The following is a 23,897-nucleotide window of genomic DNA, read 5'->3' as shown; positions in this document are numbered from 1 at the left end:
GTGGGATTTATATAATTTTCCAGAGAGAGAAAGAAACAGGTTTAATTCATTGTTATTAAAACCTAAAGTTAATTAGTGCTTAAGACCATGGTGATATATGCTATATAAATGGCACCAGCCAGACAGTTTTACCATCACCCAACAGGGACAAGAGCCGCAGCCCATGGGCACCTTTGTTCCATGTTCTGGCTGCTGTGGCCTCAGCTTACAGGGACCTTTTCAGACAGGCATTTGAGAACCTGCCTCTGGGCTGTGCAGGCAATTTGTCTCCCCGTATACAGGTAGCTTGACAGAAGCTTGGTGTGTAGGTAAATCCTAGGCAGTCGGCTGTGCAGCAAATGTGTGCAAGCAGCAACAGTGGGTACATCTAAACGGGGTCACTGTATGCACGGAAATGCCGTATTTAAGGGCAAGGTCTTCATAGTGGTGCCGGTCCACCCCTTGCTGCGGCGGTCCCAGGGCAGGCTCGTCTTTGCAGACCCGCTGGAATGTGTGAAGGGACCGGGGGAAAGGCACCGAGACGCCTTTCCCTGGGGCTCGGCGTTTCCTACAGAAGCTCGGTCTGCTGCGGACAGCAAGCAAGTCCCTCCTGCCCGGGCCGCCTGTGAGGGGGCCTCGCTGCGGGCTGGAAGAGGCGCGGCTCTGCCCCGTTTCCGCCGCCTGCCGGGATGCATGCGCCCCTGCGGGCCCAGCGGCTCGGGGAGGCAGCTGCTGAAGCCGGCTCTGGTCAGCGAGGAAGCCGATTTTGCTGCCGACAGCCAGAGCGACCGGTCGTTTCTCCAAGCACCGGGGCGGGGCCGCGGGGTGCGTTGAGGGAGCCCAGCGCAGGGGTCGCTGTTGCCTCTCGGATCCGCGCTCCCCGGCCCCCGCCTCCTCCCTCCGCCTTTTGTTCCCAGCCCGTGCGCGTCGTGGCTCGGCTCTGCGCGGGGCGGGGTCAGGCTGGGCCGGGGATGCTGCATCGCGGCGCCGCAGCCGGAGTGATGCGGTGAGAAGCGGCGGCAGCGCGACATGCAGGCGCAGGCGGAGGCAGAGGCAGAGGCGGCGGTCGAGCTCCCCGCGCCGGCCCCCGAGAAAAAGAAGCTGCAGCGGGCGCCGTCGCCGGCCCGGCCCAAGGACGTGCCTGGCTGGTCGCTGGCGCGGAGCCGGCGCGGCCACCCCGGGGCGCTGGCGGGGAAGGCGGGCGCGGCCGGGCACTCGCGGCGGGCGGGCGGCGGCAAGGACGGGCGGCCCGACAGGAAGCCCAAGGCGCTGCAGCCGGCCGGGGCCGGGGCCGGGAAGGGGCCCGCGGGCCGCGCGGGGGCCAAGGCGAAGGGGCGGTGCCGGGCGGCCGGGGAGGAGCCGGCGGGAGCCGGCGGGCGGCCGCGGGCGGGCGCGCGGAGCTTGACGGACAGCAGCTCCGAGGCGTCGGACTGCAGCGGCGCCGACGAGGCCCGGCTGTCTGTGCTGGGGCCCGGCTGCAGCGACCCAGACCCCGACTCCGGCGGCAGCAGCAGCAGCAGCAGCGCGGCCGCAGCGCCCGCCGCCTCCCCGCTGCCGGACGAGCCGTCGGCCGCCTCCATGGCCAGCAGCCGCCTGGCGCTCAGCGCCTCGCTCGCCTTCTCCGACCTCACCGAGGAGCTGCTGGACGCGGCGCACGACGGGCTGGCGCGGGAGCTGGACGAGCTGCGCTCCGAAAACGACTACCTCAAGGTGGGCGCGGGCGGGGCCGCAGCGAGGGGAGGCGACCGGCCAGACCGCGGCGGAGCTCCCAGGGCTCCTGGTCGGCAGCCCGGCCTGGGGCGGAGGCCGCGGGCGGAGCGGGCCCGTGCGGGTGCAGCCTGGAGGCGCCGTTGCCGCGGCAACGCCCCGCACATCCTTGGGGCCCGGTTTGCTGCGCTGGGTACCCGCTGCTGCGCCCGGCACAGCCCTGGTGTGTGCCCGCACAGTCTGGGACCATGGCGCCCGGGTGACCCAGCATAGGAGCGTCCAGTCGGCTCCACCACTCCCCTTGCACTGAGGGACCAGTTTTCCAAATTCTGTGCTCTTCTGTTCCTTCGTCCTGTGCCGTTGACCTGGTGCCTCCGTGCTCCTTTCCACCCTCTCCCAGGCTTGCGTCTTTGCTGTCTTAACAAGTTTTGAGATGGGCAGTGAGCTGGTGCTTGGTGACCGCGGGCAGTGAGCTGGTGCTTGGTGATGGCATGCAGAGTCTTTCAGCTGTGGGAGCTGCTCTGATTGTCTTTTAAAGAAAAGGGATAGGACTGTTGAGGGACAAGCATTTCCTGTCCCTAAATCACTAAAATACATGGTTTTGCATGAAGGTTTTCTGTGACAAGTCTCTGACCTGGAGAACTGTATTGTAGGCTTGGCTGTGTTTTTGGAAAGCTCGTTTGATATCTTGGCACTATTATTACTGGTTGGAAGGCAGGCCCATTTTCAGGTGCTGAGGCCAGAAGCCAGTAGATGTATTGCAGTATCAGTCCTGAAGGGAGCACTGTAATATGCCTGCAGGTAGTTGCCCTTAACTCTGGTTTACAGCCGGTGTCCAAACCCTTGCCAGAATTGGCAGGAAGAGCTTAAAGGCTTTGATTTACAATAAGCTGGAAGGATACAGATGACAACCCTATGGTACTTGAGAATGTATTTGAAAATAGTTCTGTTGCTACAGCTTAAACTATTACACACCAGATTTTTCCCATGATCCTTCTGGTGACCGATGTGTATCTAGTAGGGATTAGGTAATTTATTAGGCCTGAATAGTAGGACTCGATTGGACAGGCTAGCCAGTGTTAGGAATAGATGACCTCCTGAGGTCCCTTCCAACTCCAATTTTCTGTGAAAGGAGAGACCAATGGGGTGGAAGAACCAGTGAAGTTTGGGACAAGGGTGTGGAGATGAGCCTGATCCTTGGTCTTCTTTGCCATCCTGGGGGCTGGAAGAGAGAATGTTGAATTTATTGTTGGACTAATTTCTCCCTGTTTGGGACTTCACTTTTCAGATTCATACTCTAGATTTCCCCCCACGGTGCTCTTATGCCTCTTCAGAAGTGTGAAACCGAAGTAAGCAGAAGCTCTGGAGCTGTCTGCAGACTCTGAAGATCAGTACCCTGTCAGTTACATTTGTGTTACACTGGAAGGGTTTCTTTGCAGTTGTAGAAGATAAGAGACTTCTATTTAAACTGAAAAGTTTAAATTCTGGAGGCTTTGTGAACTTGGGTCCCCTTACTTCTCAGGGGCAAGCTAGAAGCTCTCCCTGATAAATGGATTGTTTTTAGGCCCTCCTGAGTAGTGCAGTTCCTGCATTTCTGAAGTTCTAATGGGCATGTAATACAGGTGTATTGTCCAAAGGAGGAGCTTACGAGTGGATGGTTCTGTGTACAGGTACCAGCAATTCTGATGACGCCTATCTGACTTGGGAGTCTTCCTTATAAGCAGTGGATTTCAGAATTTTAACTTGCATTAAACCTGAACTTGTTGCTGCCAGGAGGGGTGCATTGCACTGTAGCTGATCAGAAACCAGAAACTGATGGACAGATAATGTCCATCTTTGCAGTGAAAGTTACTAAGTTAATTTGCACTAGTGGTTAATAGTGTGCTGGAGAGGGCTTGCTTATCTATCATCATCTTGGCATTCCATCTTCATTGAAAGGAGGGCTCAGATTTGTAGATTTGGGCCAGAAATAACCATTATGATAATCTAGTCCACCCTCTTGCCTAGCACATGTGAGTGAACTCGCTTAGGGCATGATGCATCAAGTCCCAAATTGCTGGCTGAGGTAGAATGTGAGGCTGGAAGTAACTCTCTTGACTTAAAAGTTCCTTTGTCCTTTTGGAAGTTGATAAATCATCACTGCCAGAGATGACTTATTTTCTAGGGCTTATAAAAGTAGCTGTAGGCTGAATCCCTGATCTTTGGAGTGGGACAGATTTCACTCAAAGGCACATTTGAAAGCTAGCCTCCTTCGGCATGTTTACCTTCTGGTCTGTTTCAGACTATAGGATTTAAAGTACTATTATGTTTTCAGTATATACAGTTTATTTATGTATATCATCAAAGTATGATGTCTCCCACAAAGTGCAACTCAGACATTTACCAGCTGGTTTTGTGCCCCTCCTTGGTCCTATTTATAAAAAAGATATATTTAGATGGGACAAACACATTTTCTAGTACCTTTTCCTTTGCAACCTAGAGGTCCCTTTTAACACTATTTTATCATGTTTTCTAACTGACTTTAATGGAGGTTGCTGGCTTTTGGGGCCTGGGACTTTGTCTTTCTTGACAAAGTTGTGTTAAAGCTGGAGCTGTTTAGATTCTTGCCTGCTTTAATTTTGGGGGGTTTGGACAGAGTGAGTTTTAGAAGCAAAACATTACCAGGGTTAGGTTTTCTAGAGCTGGCAATCAATGGCTGGATCCAGCCCATGTTGCTGGGGCTTCAGCAGTGATTGGCAGTGGGGGCCTCAGCTGGGTACTTGCCTGTGCTGTGGCTGTGCAGTAGGGAGCTTTCCATGGCGCGCAGCAGCTAGGTGGTAGCTAGAAGCAATGGCAGAGAGATGGAGTAGTGGGGTGACAGCTGGGTCCAAATTGGATTATTCCATCCTGCTGCTGCAAAGCATTGCCAGCTGATGTTCTAGAACATGACACTTCTCTTGCTCTGCTTCTAGGATCAGATGGATAATTTTTTGATATGGTAGGGTTGTGGGGGGATGGGTTTGCACTAGAGGTTGAGAACAATCCTGCGTGTATGCAGATGTATCCCTGCCTGTGCCGCATAGGTCTAGAAACACCATGCAGTCTGTATATTTCAGTACAGGTGATAGTTATTGATGCAGAAATCCCTTTACACCCAGCTGCTGTATTGTCTTCTGCATTCTGATCAGGAGCATCACAGAGGGAGTGCTCAGTTGATCTCTCTTTAGCTCCTGGTGTGGATACACAAGAGAGCTGTGCTCTGTGCATCTGTCCTAGCACTCCCCAGGTACCAGGCTTTGATTAAAAACATTTCTCCAAAGAGGCTGCACAAATCTCTTGGCTCAGATTGTGAGCATCCAAGTGGAGGAACTGTGCCTTTAAGAGCCACAGGCTGTCTTTGTCCTCCAGCAGTGCAAAGAACAGGAGCCCTGAGTCCCTGCTCAGCAGAATGGAAAATGTGAGATGTGATATGGCAGCAGCTGAAGAGGGATTTGAAGACAAAGACTTGGGGTCTAGAGATGTGGTTTGCGATGAGAGGAGGGGAAAGCCTTCAGACTGATCTCTGCTCAGTGGTAAAAGGCTTAGGCCTACAGACATTTAACAGATGGGATCAGATCTGCTACCACCAAGGGGTCTAAATCTGACCTGCTCAGCCTCAATGCCCCTTCCCACTTGGATCTGGATTTTTTACCTTTCTCTTTGTCTGAGCAGAAAGTTCAGGCTGGATTTTGGGACATTTACATGCTTACCTACTGGAATAGTAATGGGAACAACAAATACAAACTAAGTGAATTCCCAGAATGGGGAGAGGTCCCAAGATGTTGTTAGCTTTCTGTAGGTGTGCCCCATTCCCAGCAATAAAGCCCAAGCTTTGTCCAGTGAAGGACAGGTCACCAACGTGCCAGGAGCCAGTGTTTGCTGCTAGTTTGCAGGATCAAGTCAATTCTACGCTCTTACAATACAGCATTGTGCTTTAGGAAGCTGGAACTCCCACGATGCAGTGCCCCATGCAACAGCTAATCAAATCAAGGTACACTGGTATTCTACTAGCTTGCCCTCTGTGATGCAGATACAGGGACCTGGATGCCATTTCACAGAATTCTATTGGATGGCTGCAGTCAGACAAAGTCATGGGTTACCTATGTTTTGGAGAGCAGCCTTGCTAGCTGTTGGTATGTGTTTGGAATGCAGCATGTGATGAAAGGGACTTGGCAACTCCTTTTATTTTTGAAGTGTTGGACATTTGATTTAGCATTGTTTTAAACTCCCAGCTGTTTGGTTGTTAATTTATGGGGGCAGGTGTAAAGCTGTGAACTGTATTTTGTTGTTGTTGTTGTTGCTGGGTTTTTCTTCCCCTTAGCACATCTTAATCTCTGAGCTGACTGTCAGGAGCTGGCAAGGTGCAGTGTGGGGAGGGAGAGGGAAGGAGAAAGGAAGGGAAGGAGGCTTCACTTTACAATCCCTCCTTGCAACTGCCACTTTTGGGAGCTCAGGAGGCCAAGTTCAGCTGTTCCACTGGGTTTGCAGCGTGTCCAGCTATTTACCTGGCACAGAGTGAAAGAGGAGACTACATTTGCTGATCTTCTCTGCTTTCCAGAGAAACCCAGAGGTAAGAGCAGGCCACTACTGGTTTTTTAAGCTCAAGTTTTGTGTTTTACAGCTAGGTTATGTTGTGCTGTGACCCTCTGAAACTGCTTCAACTTATTTCACAGAGGTGAAAGAAACTATGCCAAGCTGCCACCAGTCTCTTGACTTTTACCCACAGAAATGAAAACCAAAACTATACAGTCTCTGTTTATCATCAGAAAAGGGGCAATGTCTGGAATGTTTGTCAAAGATTTTCGAAAGCAATTGGTAATTTTAGATACCCAACTTGAGATGCCTTGAAGGGCATGCAAGAGCTTCTGAGAATCTGGGCCTGAGAAATGCCTCATGTTGAACACCCAGATTCACCTGATTACTTTTCAACATGTAGGCTTTGGATTCCTAGTGTAACATTCCCATTGATCTCAGTGGAGCTGGGATGCTACTTCCATCCTGTAGGACTAGAATTGATTATCCAGTGGGGGAGAATCTGGCAAGACAACATGAGCTAACAGGAATGAAGAGAATGAGTAGGTAAGAGAGGGTGGCAGGAGGGGGTTGATCTCATCCTTCTAAGCATCTCAGAAACACAAGCACATCATGTATGCCTGCAGTGTAGTCCTGTTCCCTTACTCTTTGCATCCTTCCTGAAGCAGTGGGAGTTGGCTGCCAGTGTCTGGCCATCTGACAGCCCAGTGTCTTGTGGCTTGTGAGAACCGAGTCCCTTCAGTGTACACCAGGGCTTTCTTCCCTCACTTGGGCAATCTCAACATCTGAGGGGTTCTTCTGGAGGATCGCTCTTATGTTACCTGAGATAGAAGCCACTACATGACAGGCAGTCTTTCTCTTAATTGGTATTCAGCAGCTCAGACAGACAGATGTGTTTAAAATGCACCTTCCGTGCCAGAGGGACAGGGCTGTGGATTTTGGGTACTGGTTTCTCTTCTTTTGTCCCCATCCTCTTGTTTTTCCATTCTCTCATTTTTCCTTTTGCATCTTGTCCATACAGTATAATCGCAACTTACGCGGGGGTTACATTCCGAAGTCAGTGCGTATAGTTGAAATTGTGTATAGCTGAAATCATCGGGCTTTGGTGCTGAACAGCTGCTGCCAGGCCCGGGCAAGGTGGGCGTGGTGCCTCACAGCCCGTGTGTGCAGTGCAACAGCTGCACAACAGCTCTCATTCTCCGCCTCATCCTGCCAGGACAGCAAGCTGAGGGTGAGACCCCCAGCCATTCAGGCGCGTGCAGGCAATACCATGCGGCGCTGCGCGGTACTGCACTATGCGCTGTGCCCTGGCCGGCACCTGGCGGCCAGCCCTAGCAGCCGAGCGCATAAAGCTGAATTCGTGTAAGTTAAATACACTTAAGTTGCGGCTGTACTGTATTTACACTGAAAGCTCCTCAGTGCAGATATTTGCTTCTGGTATGTGAATGTACAGGGCCCAATATGCTGGGTCTTAGTCATTGTTTGGAGAACTGGGACATGGCTATAGTTAGTAATAATAACTAAGGGACTACAGTACTCATGAGAAACAGTTTCCCCTTAACTCCAGGCTGCTGGAATTTTTTGTATTTGGCAGCATGAGGTTTGCTGCCCCTGTACACCCACTTTATCCTGGCTAGTGTAATTGCACTTACTTTCTGTCTGATCCTTATTGAGAGAGAGCTTTACATGATTCAAAATGTCATGGCAGTAAGTCTCAAAGAGCAAATACAGGTTATAGTAAAATATATTCCTTTACTAGTTTAGCTAGAGATGTGAAGGCCTAGAAAAAACCTGTTTTTTCCCGAGGACTTTTTTTTTGTTTTTTTCTGAAAAACTGGAAAATTAATTTTTTGTGAAATTAAAAAAAAACCCCTCTTATGAAATATTTTCTTTTAGAATGATGACTAAAATGTTTAAGATAAGGTGTTCATACATTTCTACTCTTTACTCCCCCAAAATGTTTTCTAATATAACTATGTAATAGGAAGACTTTTTTTAAGTAAGACTATCTACCATATCAGATCATTGCAATTCCTGTACACCGAGGACAAGCAGTACAGTACAATTCTCAAATGCAAGAGCAGGATCCATTTCTGCCTCCAGGGGGCACTGCCATTTTCACAACAGAAGGAAGAAGCATTCAGTGCTGCCTTTCCTTGTGGACTTCCTCTATTGTTGACTTTTGATCTAGAGGTTGGTGGATCTGCTCCTGTCCTCCCAACTAGGTCTCAGAGGACTGGGACTGGACTCTGGCAGCAATATCCATTTGTTTCTGTAGAGATTAGAAACAAGGTTCTTATTGCCCTGGTTGCTCAAAAGCCTCAGGAGAGGAGATGGAGCAAGTTTAAAGTTTCTGGAGGTGGAAGGAACCTGCCTCCTCCTGGCCCTGTGACCTTGAGATCCACAGAAGTACAGAAGCAGCACAAAGGAGCTGAAAAAAAGTATACTTCTTTATTGAAAGGTAAGAATTTAAATTTATCTGAATTCAGGATATTTAACTATTTTAGCTGCATTAGTATATTTGCAACACCTATGTGATTCATAATTGAATTCCTACTAATCTGATGTTTTGTGACAAATCATCCAACCTTAGCAGTGAGGTGAGGCCTGCAGGGCTGAGAAGCTGCTCACAGTTAACTCTGAGGAGGCCTCTCCTCCATCCATTACTAAATTTGTACATGCTGTAGCTTTGTGTTTACATATGCAAGCTAGCCACTGAATTACATTTTTCTTTTTTCTCCCTCAGCGTAGTGGTGCGACCACCTTCTAGCATATGGAAGCATTTCCACACTGCAAGTTATTCTGAGGGGAAAAAACGTGATTTGCATATACTGTCAAATGAAATATGCATTTCCAAATGCTACTAGGATGGCCGAACACATCCTTGTATGTAAGAAGTGTCCTGCAGACATTTAAAAAAATCTGTCATGGGTATAAATGAGGAGGAGGTAGATTATGATGATGAAAGTGCAAGTAGCTTTCCCCAGCGTTCTTGATCCAGAAGTCCTCCTACTGCTGCAGCTGTTGCTTCTTTTTCTTCTTCTATAACATCAGCATCACAAAGGGTTGTCCAATCAACATCCTCAAGTAACCAAATATTTCAACCAACTGTACACAAAAGACTCTCAGTAGCTTTATTTGTAGACAAGATGACACCTGAAGTTCAGGGGAAAATTGACTAAGCTTTTGCAAGAGCAGTATATTCTTCTGAGATGTCATTGTCAATAACTGAAAATGCATACTGGCAGGAAGACCATCATAGTGTTTGTCCAGAAAACGTTCTTTGAGCAAGCCTCTTTTAGAGTCAGAATATGAACGTGTAATGCAATCTGTGCAAGGAAAAATCAATGAAGCACTGTGTCTTGCAGTACATACAGATGGATGGACAAATGTGCAGGGAGAAGGAATCATAAACTTTGTGATAACAACACCTCAACCAGTTTTTTACAGAAGAATTGAAACGAGAGACCAGGCATACTGCAGAGTATTTAGTAGTAAAATATGTGAAGTCATACAGAAGATTGGGATTGATAAAGTATTTGCTTTGCTGACTGACAATGCTAGTAACATGAAAGCAGCATGGGATGTTATAATAGATAGATATTCACATATTAATGCAATAGGATGTACATCCCATGATATCACTAAATTGGACACACTGCAAAAGGTCTATAGAAGAGCAAAATAAGTTATAAAACATGTAAAAGCTAGTCATATTGTAGCTGCATTCTTTTAAGAAGAAGGAGGAATAAAAGAATGCAAAGAATAAAATAGTGACACTCAAACTCTATAGCAAAGCTAGACGTGGTGGACTGGTGATCTCATTTGAAAGGTTACTAAAAAACAGAAGCTTTTCAAGAAACCATAATAATTGAGGATCTTAAAGTACCCAGAAGTGTAAGGAACACTGTACTTGATGAGGATGTCTTCTGGGTTTAGCTGCAGAGCTGCCTGAAGACTCTAAAGCCAATTTCTTCAGCAATCACTGAATCGAATGAAACTGCACTTTTGTTAGACATTCCTTACCAAATGGCCCAGATACACTTAGATTCTCAAAAACAGTTTTATCTTTGCTTTCAAGTACAAAAGAAAGAAAAATGAAAGACTTTATTAACAGTTGGGAAGAATTTTGTTGCCAATGAATTCATTCTGCTGCAAATCTCTCGGATCCAAGATTCAAAGGCAGAAATGTTAGTGATGATAGCACTGCTACTGCATTTGACTGGATTACAAAACGAGCAACACACTTAGGACTTGATGTTGGAAAGGTACTTTCAAAGTTGCAGAATACAGAACATCTTCAGGAATGCAGTCTGGGAATCTGCCAAGCATATCCCTCCTGCAGCATGGTGGCAAGGCCTTTGCATGACAGCCCCTGACTCCTTTTGCTCCTCGCCTGCTGCAGATGTGAAAGAAACTGGTCTATGTTTGGAAATGCTCAAAATAAACTAAAATGTGAAAGAGTAGAGAAGCTTGTCGCAATCCAGGCAAAACATCAGTTTTCAGAAGTCCATGAAGACAATACAAATGAAGGATCAGAAGCGGAAACTGCTGATAGTGATAGCTCAAAAAATGAGACTGATTAAACAAAGTTTCTTGTAGCAAAATTTGTATTCAATGAGTCTTGGTTTTTCTTTTTCCTTTTTTTCTCAGCTCTTTTTGAGTAACATTGTGGGGGAGACTAAGTCCAGAATACTTAATAACGTCCTTTTTTACTATAATGTTGATAGTTTCTTCTATTTTTAACTTTAATTTTGCCTGCTTTTCATAAACTGGCAAAAACTAAAAGATGCTAGGTTCCTTAAGAGTTTAGCAGCTTGTAGCTCCATTTGTAACAAAAATTAAAAAACATTTAAAAGTAAATTTAGTTAGTAAATTTTTAATTATTGTCTGAATAAGGTGTACTTTTAAATTTTAATAAATATACCAAGCATAGATTCATAGACTGTAAGGCCAGAAGGGACCTTGTAAGATCATTGAGTCCAGCCCCCTGCACCAAGCAGGAAAGATAACAGGGGGTCAGATGACCCCAGCAAGGTGACTGTCTAATCTCTTCTTGAAGATTTCCAGGGTAGGTGGTTGCACCACCTCTGGAGGGAGCTTATTCCAGAGTCACCCTGACTATGAAGAAGTTTTATGATAATAATCTTGATAATTTTATGAGAAACCAAGTTATATACATAATACCTTTTATGTTCTTAAATTAGCAAAGTGAATTTAGATTTGTAAAGGGTGCTAAAAAATAAGTACAGGTATACCTCGTTTTATTGTGCTTCGCTTTATTGCGCTTCACAGATATTGTGTGTTTTACAAATTGAAGGTTTGTGCTCATTTACCATCCGAAAATCCTAGGGCCCTTAAGAATTATGCTAAATCTTCTCTGCCTGTGCTCTATAAATGGAACAACAAAGCCTGGATGACAGCACATCTGTTTACAACATGGTTTACTGAATATTTTAAGCCCACTGTTGAGACCTACTGCTCAGAAAAAAAGATTCTTTTCAAAATACTACTGCTCATTGACAATGCACCTGGTCACCCAAGAGCTCTGATGGAGATGTACAACGAGATTAATGTTGTTTTCGTGCCTGCTAACACAACATCCATTCTGCAGCCCATGGATCAAGGAGTAATTTCGACTTTCAAGTCTTATTATTTAAGAAATACATTTCGTAAGGCTATAGCTGCCATAGATAGTGATTCCTCTGATGGATCTGGGCAAAGTAAATTGAAAACCTTCTGGAAAGGATTCACCATTCTAGATGCCATTAAGAACATTCGTGATTCATGGGAGGAGGTCAAAATATCAACATTAACAGGAGTTTGGAAGAAGTTGATTCCAACCCTCATGGATGACTTTGAGGGGTTCAAGACTTCAGTGGAGGAAGTAACTGCAGATGTGGTGGAAATAGCAAGAGAACTAGAATTAGAAGTGGAGCCTGAAGATGTGACTGAATTGCTGCAATCTCATGATAAAACTTTAACGCATGAGGAGTTGCTTCTTATGGATGAGCAAAGAAAGTGGTTTCTTGAGATGGAATCTACTCCTGGTGAAGATGCTGTGAACATTGTTGAAATGACAAAGGATTTAGAATATTACGTAAATGTAGTTGATGAAGCAGTGGCAGGGTTTGAGAGGATTGACTCCAATTTTGAAAGAAGTTCTACTGTGGGTAAAATGCTATCAAACAGCATCGCACGCTACAGAAAAATCTTTTGTGAAAGGAAGAGTCAATCAATGCGGCAAACTTCATTGTTGTCTTATTTTAAGAAATTGCCACAGCCACCCCAACCTTCAGCAACCACCACCCTGATCAGTCAGCAGCCATCAATGTTGAGGCAAGACCCTCCACCAGCAAAAAGATTACGACTCGCTGAAGGCTCAGATGATGGTTAGCATTTTTTAGCAATAAAGTATTTTTTAATTAAGGTATGTACATTGTTTTTTTTAGACATAAGGCTATTGCACACTTAATAGACTACAGTATAGTGTAAACAACTTTTATATGCACTGGGAAACCAAAAAATTTGTGTGACTCGCTTTATTGCGATATTCGCTTTATTGCGGTGGTCTGGAACCGAACCCACAATATCTCCGAGGTATGCCTGTATTGCATATATTTCAGTGTTTCCTCAAATTTCCATTTCTTTCAGACCCCCTACTCCCCAGAAAAAAAATGTCGTGGGTTTTTTTTTTCCCCCCCCCAAGGCTTCAAAATTTCTGGAAATTTTACATCTCTAGTTTTAGCTGTGTTTTATTCTTGGAGACATCTTAAACAGGTGTATAATTTTGCCTATATGAATAGTTTTGTGGATTTCAATAGGCTAAGGATTTCATCCAACAAATTAATGGCAAAATTCTTGTTTGCTTCAGCAGAGCCAGGAATGTGTCTGCTCACATGAGTCAAGTCACATGCACGCTGATGTGTTTGTGGGATTGGAACCCCAGTCTTTCCATGCCTGCCATCATTTTGTTGATGTCTCTGAACCTTTGCTGTTTAAATTCCTTCTTGATATAGAGTGACCAGAACTGAGACAGTACATTTTAATAATATAATCATCTCAATATAATTCCTACCCTTTCTGGGGACACCTTAGGGCATAGACAGAAGAGTAGCTCCCCACTATAACTGACAATGCTTTGCAGAAAGCATTCTGAGTTACAAGGATCCCTCAGACCACAGAAGTTCACTTTTGGGTCTGAGCAGGGGCGGGCAGGGTGGAATGCAGCTGCTGGCTGCTAGCCTGCAGCCCACTTTTCCAGTAGCAATGGCCCCTCCTCCCTCCCAGCCTGAGTGCTGTTTTCAGAATAGGAGAAGAGGGAACTTGTTCTAGGGGTTCCCTGAGCGGGGGAGGAGGGGGCTGTAATCCACCCAGGCCACCCTCTAGCCCCAGCTGGAAAAACCTGGAACTCCCTCCACTCCTTTTAACCCCCCTCCCCATTCTGAAAACAGCTTCAAGGCTGGGAGGCTGGCAGTTGCAAGTTAAGTTACAGATGACACTATGTTTTGAAACATCTTTATGTGACCACCGTATGCAATGTACTTCTGTTTGGTCACAGCTATAGAGCGCTTTCCAGGGGAAATTGGGTGAAAATTGTCACTTCTGTCTGCCCCCCTAATGTCTTATTTGTTCATGTTAATTGAACTGCTCCAAATGGTGCTGAGGTTCTTTCTACAGTGATTACAATTAGTTCACAATCCATCTATGTATACGCATTCAGTTCTTCCTGCCAGTATCTTTACTTCAAATTTCATCTACTGTTGTATTTGCCAGTTGTTAAGGCCTTCTGAATAGTCTCTCAGCCTCTTTTTGCTCTTGACCAACCTACATAATGTTGTTGGCCAAATTTGCAGACACCTTTTATTGCATCACTCATTGCAGCACATAACAAGTACATCTGCTAGAGAAGCTGGTTCAAAGAGAGGTCTCTTTGTGGACCACTATTAATCTCCTTCAATTCTGAAAGTAGACACTTTGTTTCTATTCTTTCTCTCAAATGGTTTTTAATTTATGGCAATACTTTAGTGTGTCTACGCCATGAGTGCTTGGTTTTCTTCACGATCTCTTGAGAAGGACTTTACTCTAGGTTTATTGGAAGAACAGCTTGTATCTCTTCATTCTTTATTGCTTGCTTGTTTGTTAACTACCTCAACACATTCTAATAGGTTACATTTTCCTGTACAGAAGTGGAGTCTGCTTACCTTCTCATGTCATTGTCTTTTAGACATGGTTAAATAAAGCTCATTGGACTGTAATTCTCTGACAAGTAACATGCTAGCTGATTCTGCTGATAGATTTAATATTTGTGTGGTAAATCTGCTGCATCACTTGTGTGTTTCTGTAGAACTCTTGGGTGTGTCCTGTCTGGGCTGGGGGACTTAAAGTGCTTTCATTTAATTAGCTTGTTCAGCATCTCCTGTCAGCTGAAAATACCTCACTTTTACCTGAAAAGTATAGCTTTGGGGAGTGTGTCCACCCCTGAGGGGAATATTGATGAAGAGAAGTTATTTAGGTTTTCTTTAATGTCCTTTACCTCCTGGATGCTTCCATGTTATTCTGGAGATCTTGCTGACTCAGGCCTCCTGCTCTTACCTATTGTCATTTATATTTATGTCCTTGCTTATTTGCTGTTTCAGTTCCCTCTTTGCACTCTTTTAATTTCCATCTTGCATTTCACTTGTCATATTTTATGGTGTTTTGTGTTGGTGAGCCCTGACTTGAATGCTTGATGTTGGAAGGGTGTCTTGAAACTCTTGTTCCTGACTTTGCAACCATGCTTGTTACTGTTTTTCATAGTTTATAGTTTCATAGTTAGTAGGGTCGGAAGGGACCTGAGCAGATAGAGTCCAACCCTCTGCCATGGCTTTTTTGTTTTTTTTATTTTGTTTCCCCACCGAAATACTCAAATGGAAAAAAGTACAGATGCCTTGTTCCTTTGTTGGTTGTAAGCAAAGTGAAAACTGAAATCAGCAGGAATGGGCTGGTGTTGGGCTTCATGTTCCCTTGGCTGGCAGGTTTACCAGGCCCTGGTTTTTAACATCTTCCTGATGAGAGATTTTTCCTTACTTTTTATCTCTACCCTCCTAGTCTTAATTTCCCTCCATTATTACTTCATTGGAAACCTTTCATATCATTGGTCATTAGCACACTCCAGCAGCCTTGTGTATTCAGCATCCCCATGTTTCAAAATGGCGGCAGGGGTGCTTTTAATTAGAGGTGCAGACACATCGGTCCAATTATCAGATCAGCACTGATTTATAAAGAAAATTGACTGTATTGGAAATTGGCCTGATGTGGCCAGTAATTTGGCTGATAAATGCCCCATGCATGTGCACAGCTGCAGCGCAGCATATAGGCAGTGAGGAGCACAGACTAGCAGCTTGGAGAGCTGTGTCCAGTTGGTAAGTCTGTTGTGTGGGGGTGAAGGTTATTGGGCCCAGTGGCAAGGGAGGGAATGGGGCTGGGGCAGGGTAGGCACTGGTGGGGCACAGGATGGAGCCACGGCTTGTGTGGCGGGTGGCTCCCGCTGCTGTGTGCAGCCTGTCCCCCCCCCCCTCCCCCCGAAGGGTATGAATGTGTGAGATTGGTGGTGCACCCCCTGTGAAAAGTGCTGCTGACGCTGTCGGCAACACCTGCAGGTGGCTGTAACTCACCATCTCCCCCCTCACTGCCAACACCACTGCGGCTGCCTGTGGGAGCTCCCCACTTGGCCCACCCCCACTGCTGACATAGTTGTGGCTGCCTGTGGGAGCTCCTTGCTTGCTGCTGCCACACCCCCGCCACCACCACCTGTGGGCAGTCGCCATACCCCCCCCCCAGCCTCCAGGAGCACGCATCTTTCATAATTACAATACTTAGATAGACTTTGCAAAACCATTATTATTATAACCTTTAATTATGTGATCTCATACTGCTTTTCAATCAGCCTGGAGGGAACTGTGTTATCTGCTGAGTTGCGCAAGATGAAATAGTGGCCTTAGCTCTTAACGATGTGAATCTTTTTAAATGTTACCCTCATTTCTAAAGTTCTTCACACTGCTGGGATCCCTTTAAGAACAGGTCTTCTACTATGGTGTATTGCTCTCTAGAATTTTCCTGTCCAAAGATCTTAGTATATTGTTCTTTTTTTCCAAATTAGATTGGCATTTCTGTCCTGGATGTTTGATCATGGGTGCTTCCATGAATAACCAAAGCAGAGTAGTGGGAGCCAGTCATATGAGAAATGCTGTCCCAAAGATTGTTTTTGGCTTTTAATGCCAATGTGGGTGCATATTGGTGTGCCTGATTGGTCTTGAATGTTGGGTTGGCCAGTAGTCTTTTCTTTGTGCCCTGTAGAATTATAGGAATTTGCATTCATATGGTTATGTTAACTCTCTGCCGGAATACCATCCTGGATTGTCTAATTGAAATTCTTTATTTGTTTTCTAGTATTTAAAGATAATAGTGACTGATTGTGACTTTAGCATTCTGCCTTGTTGCAGCCTTTTGGGGCATTTCTCAGAGCTAATGCTGGGCTGGATACCTGAAGGCGAGGTGCAGACTGTATGTTTGTGCCATGTACAAGAATAGAGGCGGGGAGGGGAGAGAATGTCTTAGGAGAACCAGGCTACACAGTGGGAAGGTGGTCAGGAGTATTTTTGTGGGTCAGATTCATGTCATGTTTTGTCTAAACAAGGAGCTAGATTGCTAGCTAACCAGGGGCCCAGTTTGAATGACATTGAGTAAATTGTGGCTGCCCTCATCTTCAGTATGGAACATGAATCCCAAGACAACACCACACAGCTTGCAGTGCAAGTAGTCTTTGCGTAGGTAAAAAGCATTGTCTCCTTGGACCTGTAGCCTGCAGAGCATGCTTTCCATATTACTGTGAATGTATTTAGCACTAACAGTGTTCCTTACACCATATGGACAGCCCCTGCATCGTGGCAGCCAGGCACCCGTATATAATTTCATGAACCATATTTGTTTGTGCTGGGAAGAAGTCTACTTCCCTTTCTCTCTGTAAACAGCAGTTTTCTAGCTGTAGCAGTGGCATTTTGGCACTTAAATGGCAATTCAGGTCTTGCCCTGGTTAGCAAAACCTGTGCTGGGTGAGGTGAGGACTAAAACCTGGGTCTCTTACTTCCTAGGTAAGTGCCTTAAACACTCAGCTATTGGAGCTAAATTATGAGTGAGCCCTACTCCTCCTTTGGGGTTTAACAGCTGGTAGTCATAGGTATCTGGCCAGCTATGTTTTAATGACTTAGTTGCAGGTATGTGTCCAGAATGGGTGTGCATATGTAGCTGCCCAGCCAGTGCATAGCTTATTGTGTATACTAGTCTATGCACACACTTGCGTGTCCACACTGCAGGGGAAGCTGAATTGCTCCATGCACATAAATGCTGAAAATGCAACTTGTGCAGCTAAAAAAGTGATGTTTAGTGCTACACGGAAGTAGAATTCCATGTTTAGTCATTCATTCTTTGTGGTGCTGGGGTGAAGTTTTATGCATGAAGGAGGAGAGGCAGTATGTCACAGCCCAGAGCACTGGGCTTTGAACAAAGAGAGGTGGGTTCTATTCATGGCTCTGCTGCTGATTTGCTGAGTGTCCCTGAGGGAGTCAGTCTTTGGCTGTGACCATCTGCAGCATGTGCCATCATTTTTACCATTGTAAAGTGTTCCTAGGTGAGGTTTCTCTGCTTGCTTGCCCTTGTCTGACTTCGGAAGGAGCTAGACAGTGGAAGACTGGGTCCTTGGCCTCCACATCTGTGAAACAGAAATTGTGATCACAGCTTCTTTAGCTGAAAGAGTTTTGCCATAAAATGCTGATTCTTAAACCAAACCTGTGCTGGGTTTGATGGAAGCATGATCAAGAGTGGTTGACTTGGGTCTACAATGGAGCTTTCTGGTCAGAATCAGAAAGACACTAACACCCCGGAAGAGTCTGGTGGTTAAAGCACTGACGTGGGAGACCTGGGTTTTAGTCATGCCTGCTAATTTTGCCAGGTTCCCACATCTTAAAAGGAAAGTCTCATAACCACTGCAGTGTGGTCAATCTCTAGTGCTCTCTCTCCATCTTTCTGGTCAGAGCTGTTCCATACTTCTGTAGCTAAACAGATGTTCACTGAGTTAGAGAGACTCCATAGCTCAGATGTACAGGTCCAAGGCTCTGATCCAGAGCAAGCAGGATATGAACCCAGGTCTCCCACAGCCTGAGTGAGAGCTCTTACCTCTATGTTTACAGCGCTTCTGGGGGTATGGGTCTGTCTTGTGTTTTTTATCAAGCATGTGCAAAAAGTCTTTGTGGTGGCTTGCCATAATTCAGAATGGGAAAATAATTTCTTATCCTATTCTAGAAATGCTCCCAGCTCTGAGATCCTTGGTGGAAGTGTGGTGTTGAATGCTTTGCATCTTTTTTTTTGTAGTGATCTGAGATTTGCCTCAGATCCTGGGTTTGCCATCATGTAACATAATAAACACAAAGAACAATGTGAGTTGCTTCCCAATGGCAAATCGACTGAGTCCTCTGGTGCCCTGAGGGATGATGCCTCATTTTGTCATCTGACTGGACATGCTGGCTGAGATGCAGCTTGCTAAGCTATTGTTTATGTTCCTCTTCTGGGTGCTGGCTAAATCAAAAGGCATCCTAATGGGCTCTGTTTGGTGACTGGTTTGTGTCGGCTGAGCACAGAGAATAAACTGCTTATCTGGAAGGACAAGAGTGAATTCATCCCTCTGCTCCCACCACTGAGTCAATTCACTCAATAAACCCAGGCATTTCACTGAGGGGAGCAAAGTCTCTGACCAGCAAGGGAAACAGCAGAGAGGGGGCTGCTGCTGCTTCTGAAACAAGAAGTGCCAGATGCTGTGAGCAGCTATACCAGGGGTATGTTTCCCTCCATGGCGGCAGCGGTGCCCCACAGGCACCTGGCCCAGCTGCTCTTGCGGGGCACCGCAGCCACAGAGAGAAACACTGGGCCCCCACGCAGCTCAGGCAGGCAGGCTTCCAAGAGAAGAAAAAAATTGGGCTTGATGCTTTTTTTTCCCTTCAGTGGAGCCAGCCTGCATGGGCTGCCCTTGGACTGTGCACGGGCTGCCTGCACAGCTCCTGAGCTGCGTGGGGCCCTGTGCTTCTCTCTGTGGCTGTAAGGTAGCAAACTAAAACACCTTGGACATGTTTTATTTTGATGTGTCCCAAAGTAATTTAACGTGCATTACACTGCCTACAGTGTAAACAGTTACACCATTAAAGCGGTACAAAAGGGCATTTAAGACCTTGTACAAAGCCCCATGAGCTCTTGATTGGATCAGGCAGGAGAAGACTAGGCTGGGTTCCCACAGCGATGAAGAGTGGGTATGAGAGAAACTGTCATGTCAGTCTTTCTTCCTGTCCTTTGCTCTTCTGTGGGAATTTCTGTGTACAGCACACTTTCAAGGTGGTGGCCAGTGATGCATGTTCTGCAGACCATAAGGGCTTTTCTTTTTTCAGCCTGCAAAGTACATGCGAGGATGCCAAGCATGTGATTTCAGGTTGAGCATATGTCATATTAACTCTAATCTCCTGGAGAGAGTTAGCACAGCTTTGCCAAACAGAGGGCTTGGGCAAAGCCCAGGTTAACAGGGTACATCAGGTTCTTAAGGAGCCTGAGGAGTTGCATACCTGTGACTTCTAAATGCAGTCCATAGGTGGCAGAAGGCCAGGGCTAACGGGACTTAGCACCTCCAAACTAATTTTGCGGTGACAGCCGCATCATGGCGCCGCCATCCTGCAGTGCCACTCAGTGTGCAGCCAGGCCAGCACTCGTGTGCCACGGCTCCAGCCCCACTGCCATACCCTGCTGCCTCAGTGCCATGCTCAGCGCCCCTGCCATATGATCCTCATTCAGCTTCCCCCCACCCTGCCTTCCAAATAATATTTTCTCCTGCTGCTGGTGGTGCAGTCAGTGCAGTGTCCACATTTGTTTGAAATCAAATATTTGCACATGCATGCACCTGACTGGTGTACTCAGCACAGAGATTTTTCCTGTAGACTCTGCTCTTTAGAACTTCCCATTGGCGTTCATCTTTCTGCTCCTTTTTGCACAGCAGGGACACTCTGGCTTGAATGAGGCCAAAACAAAACCTGTTGTGACTACAGTTGGTTGTCTCCTGTCTGAGCCCTGATGAGGGCAGAGGTGGTCCCTCTGTGATGGGCTCTGTTCCTAGGATTGTTATAGGAAGTGGAGTGGTCATGGGGACAAAACTAGTCCCTGACTCTTGGCTGTGACAGGTCAGATGTTGAGAGTGCCTTCCTGCTGTCCCACACGCTCTCCCTTTGGCTCCTTGCAGCTGGGGTGCTGTCTCTCCATTGAGCATATTCTCTTGCCTAATTATTTCTCTGCTATGAAACATCTTTTCCAAATTAACCTACATTTTTCTTGTTTTAGCAGCTGTCTCTGCCTGTGGCTTAAACTACAGAGGAGCTTTTCCCTGCCCCCACCTTCCTCTTTCACACTAAAATATTTATAGACACTTGTGGGCACTCATCCTCAGTTGCTTGTGAGTGAGTTTCTATGTGTTCAGTTAGTTCCTGTCAGAGGCTGGTACTTTTCCTATGTGCCAGGGGATTTGTTGGTATCTCCATGGTAAGGGAGGGGTTGTCACAGAAGTGGTGCCTGATGAGCATATCCTGTACATGTACTGTTTCTTGTGCATAGGTAAGAGCCTTGGTGCACAACTGTAAAACTTTAAGGCTTGGGATTCTAGAGAGAAAGAGGAGCACTTAATTGTTCCGTTGCTGCTTTGCAGCCCTGAGGGACATCAGTTTAATCCATTTTAGGCATGGGGTAAGCAAACTTTTGTTGACCTTCATTTTAAAGAAAAGGGCATAGAAGGGTTTTGTGAACTGCCTAGGTTCATACAGGGTGTCCATGTCAAAGCTGAGACTAGAACCCCGGAGTCCTGGCTCACAATGGCTGAAGATGTTCACTGTGCTAGTAGCCAGCTGGCTCCTGGATATTGAGCCAAAGCCTTTACTGAGTTTCTTGAAGAGACTGGCTTGTACCCTGGAGTCCTGGAAAGTTGGCTCCATAGATTTCATAGACATTAGGGCTAGAAGGGACCTTGGAAGATCATTGAGTCCAGCCCGCCACCCAAAGGGCAGGAAGTCAGCTGGGCTCATAGAATCCCAGCAAGATAAGCATCCAATTTGCTCTTGAAGGTGTTCAATGTAGGTGCTTGAACCACCTCCGATGGCAGGTTGTTCCAGACCTTGGGGGGCTTGGACAGTAAAGAAATTCTTCCTTATGTCCAGCCTGAAACGGTCTTGTAGTAGTTTATGACCGTTCAACCTAGTCATCCCTTGGGGCACTCTGAACAAGTGTTTCCCCAGATACCGGTGGTCACCCTGATAAACTTATAGGTGGCCATCAGATCACCCCTGAGCCTGTGCTCTTCCAGGCTAAAGAGCCCCATGGCTCTCAGCCTGTCATCGTAAGGTCTGTTTTCCTGGCCTCTGATTGTTTATGTGGCTCTTCTCTGGACTCTCTCAAGCTTCTCCACATCCTTTTTGAATTGTGGAGCCCAAAACTGGACGCAGTACTCCAGCTGCAGCCTCACCAAGGCTGAGTACAAGGGGAGAATGACGTTCTGGGATTTGCTTGAGAAGCATCTATGGATGCAAGCCAGGGTTTTGCTCACTTTACTAGCTGCAGCATCTCACTGCAGGCTCATGTTCATCTTGTGGTCAATGATGACCCCCAAGTCTCTTTCTTCCATAGTGCTAGCCACCGTAGCACTGCTGAGCCTATAAGGATGCTGCAGGTTTTTCTTCCCAAGGTGGAGAACTTTGCATTTTTGGGTGTTAAACACCATCAGGTTCTCATCCGCCCATTTGCTGAGCCTGTCCAGGTCACCCTGGATCACCCGCCTGTCTTCTGGCGTGGATGCTTTGCCCCAAAGTTTGGTATCATCAGCGAACTTGGCCAGTCCGCTCCTGACTCCAATGTCCACATCATTTAATGAAGATGTTGAACAATATGGGTCCAAGGACAGAGCCGTGGGGGACCCCACTGGTCACAGGACACCATGATGATTGACTTTCATCAATTACAGCCGTCTGGATCTGACCACAGAGCCAATTTCCCAGACAGCGGATCATGGTGGACCCAAGGGCAAATTGGCCAGTTTCTCCAAGAGGTGATCATGGGATACCAGATTGAAGGCTTTTTTGAAGTCAAGGTATATGACATCAATCTCTTCTCCCTTGTCCAGGTGATAGGTCACCTGGTCACAGAAGGAAATGAGATTGGTCAAGCAAGACCTACCCACAACAAACCCGTGCTTGCTATCTCTTAGGATGTTGGTGTCAGCCAGTCCATTAAGGATGGCCTCTTTAATAAACTTTTCTAAGATCTTCCCCAGGATAGAAGTCAGGCTGATAGGCCTATAGTTAGCCAGACCCACTTTCCTCCCTTTCTTGAAGATAGGCACCACATCGGCCTTCTTCCAGTCTTCGGGCACTACCCCAGAGTGCCAGGAGTTTTCAAAGATCCTTTCCAGGGGCTTGGCTATGATGCTTGCCAGCTCCTTGAGTACCCCGGGGTGTAGATTATCAGGGCCGGCTGACTTGAAGGTATCCAGCTTCTCAAGATGTTCCTTCATGAGGTCAGCATTAATGGAGGGTAGGGGATCTCCCTCACCTGGACCTCCCTGTCCCACAGTGGGCATGGGCGTCCCATGGGACTGATGAAAGACCGACGCAAAGTACCCATTTAATAGGTTGGCTTTTTCCTGGGCGTTAGTTGTCAGTTGCCTCATTTGGTTCAGCAGGGGTCCAACATTGCCCTTGCTTTTCCTCCGGCTCCCCACATATCTGAAAAAGGACTTTTTATTGTCCTTGATGCTCAGAGCTAGTTGGAGTTCAGTTGCAGCCTTGGCTTTCCTGGTTTGCTCCCTGCAGGACCGGACCAGTGCAGAATAATCCTCCTTGGAGGTGAATCCCATCCTCCATCCTTTGTAGGCCTTTCTCTTTAGGAGGTCTGCTAGATCCCTGGAGAGCAAGGGGGGCTGCTGTGCCTTCTTGTTGCCTTTCCTCCGAGATGGAATAGACTTAGCTTGTGCATTGAGGATTGCTCCCTTAAGGAGCAACCACTCTTCTTGAACTCCCCTCTGCCTGGGGTCGTGGTCCCTTAGGGCCTGACTGACAAGGCTCCTGAGCTTGTCAAAGTCGGCTTTCCTGAAGTCGGGGACTTCCGTGTTGCTGACTGGCTTGCCAGTTTTAAGGCAGATGGTGAAGGTGATCAGTTCGTGGTCGCTGTCATCCAGCTTCCCATCGATCACTCACTAGGTCACTGATTAGGTCATCCCCAGTAGCCAGTACCAGTACCAGGTTGAGCAGCGCTTTACCTCTTGTTGGCCCATAGATTTCTTGAGTCAGGTAGAGGTCGTCCATGCACGAGAGGAAGCTTTGTGACCGTTCAGATTTTGCTGAGTGATCCTCCCACAAGATGTCCGGGTAACTGAGGTCACCCATGACAACCATGGTCCTAGAGCATGCGGCCTCAGCCAGTTCCCGGGCGAACTCCTGGTCAAGCTCAAGACTTTGGGTGGAAGGTCTGTAGTAGACTCTCACCATTGTGTCCCCTGTGCTGTGTTCCCCACGGATTTTAACCCAGAGGGTCTCCAGTTGTCCACCCTG

The 23,897-nt window shown here is 46.8% G+C and overlaps 1 protein-coding gene across 3 annotated transcripts in view; it reads left to right on the top strand.

The window, feature by feature from the left end:
* Nucleotides 1–717: 717 nt before the first annotated feature.
* MTCL2 (microtubule crosslinking factor 2) overlaps nucleotides 718–23,897 on the top strand; it is a 126,639-nt gene continuing 103,459 nt past the window's right edge. For 2 of the 3 annotated variants that reach the window (XM_090020709.1, XM_090020708.1), the window contains exon 1: nucleotides 871–1,689. In XM_090020709.1, the coding sequence (XP_089876835.1) occupies nucleotides 1,009–1,689 (681 nt within the window). In that variant the 5' untranslated portion in view covers nucleotides 871–1,008. Of the gene's footprint in view, nucleotides 1,690–23,897 lie in introns of all 3 variants that reach the window. The other variant, XM_090020710.1, reaches the window with a different exon arrangement.

The sequence above is a fragment of the Crocodylus siamensis genome, chromosome 10, assembly GCF_052110815.1.
Source record: "Crocodylus siamensis isolate JL-2025a chromosome 10, ASM5211081v1, whole genome shotgun sequence".
Classification (NCBI taxonomy): Eukaryota; Metazoa; Chordata; order Crocodylia; family Crocodylidae; genus Crocodylus; species Crocodylus siamensis.
Note: the sequence above shows the minus strand (reverse complement) of the source record. Positions and strands in the feature narration are given on the sequence as shown.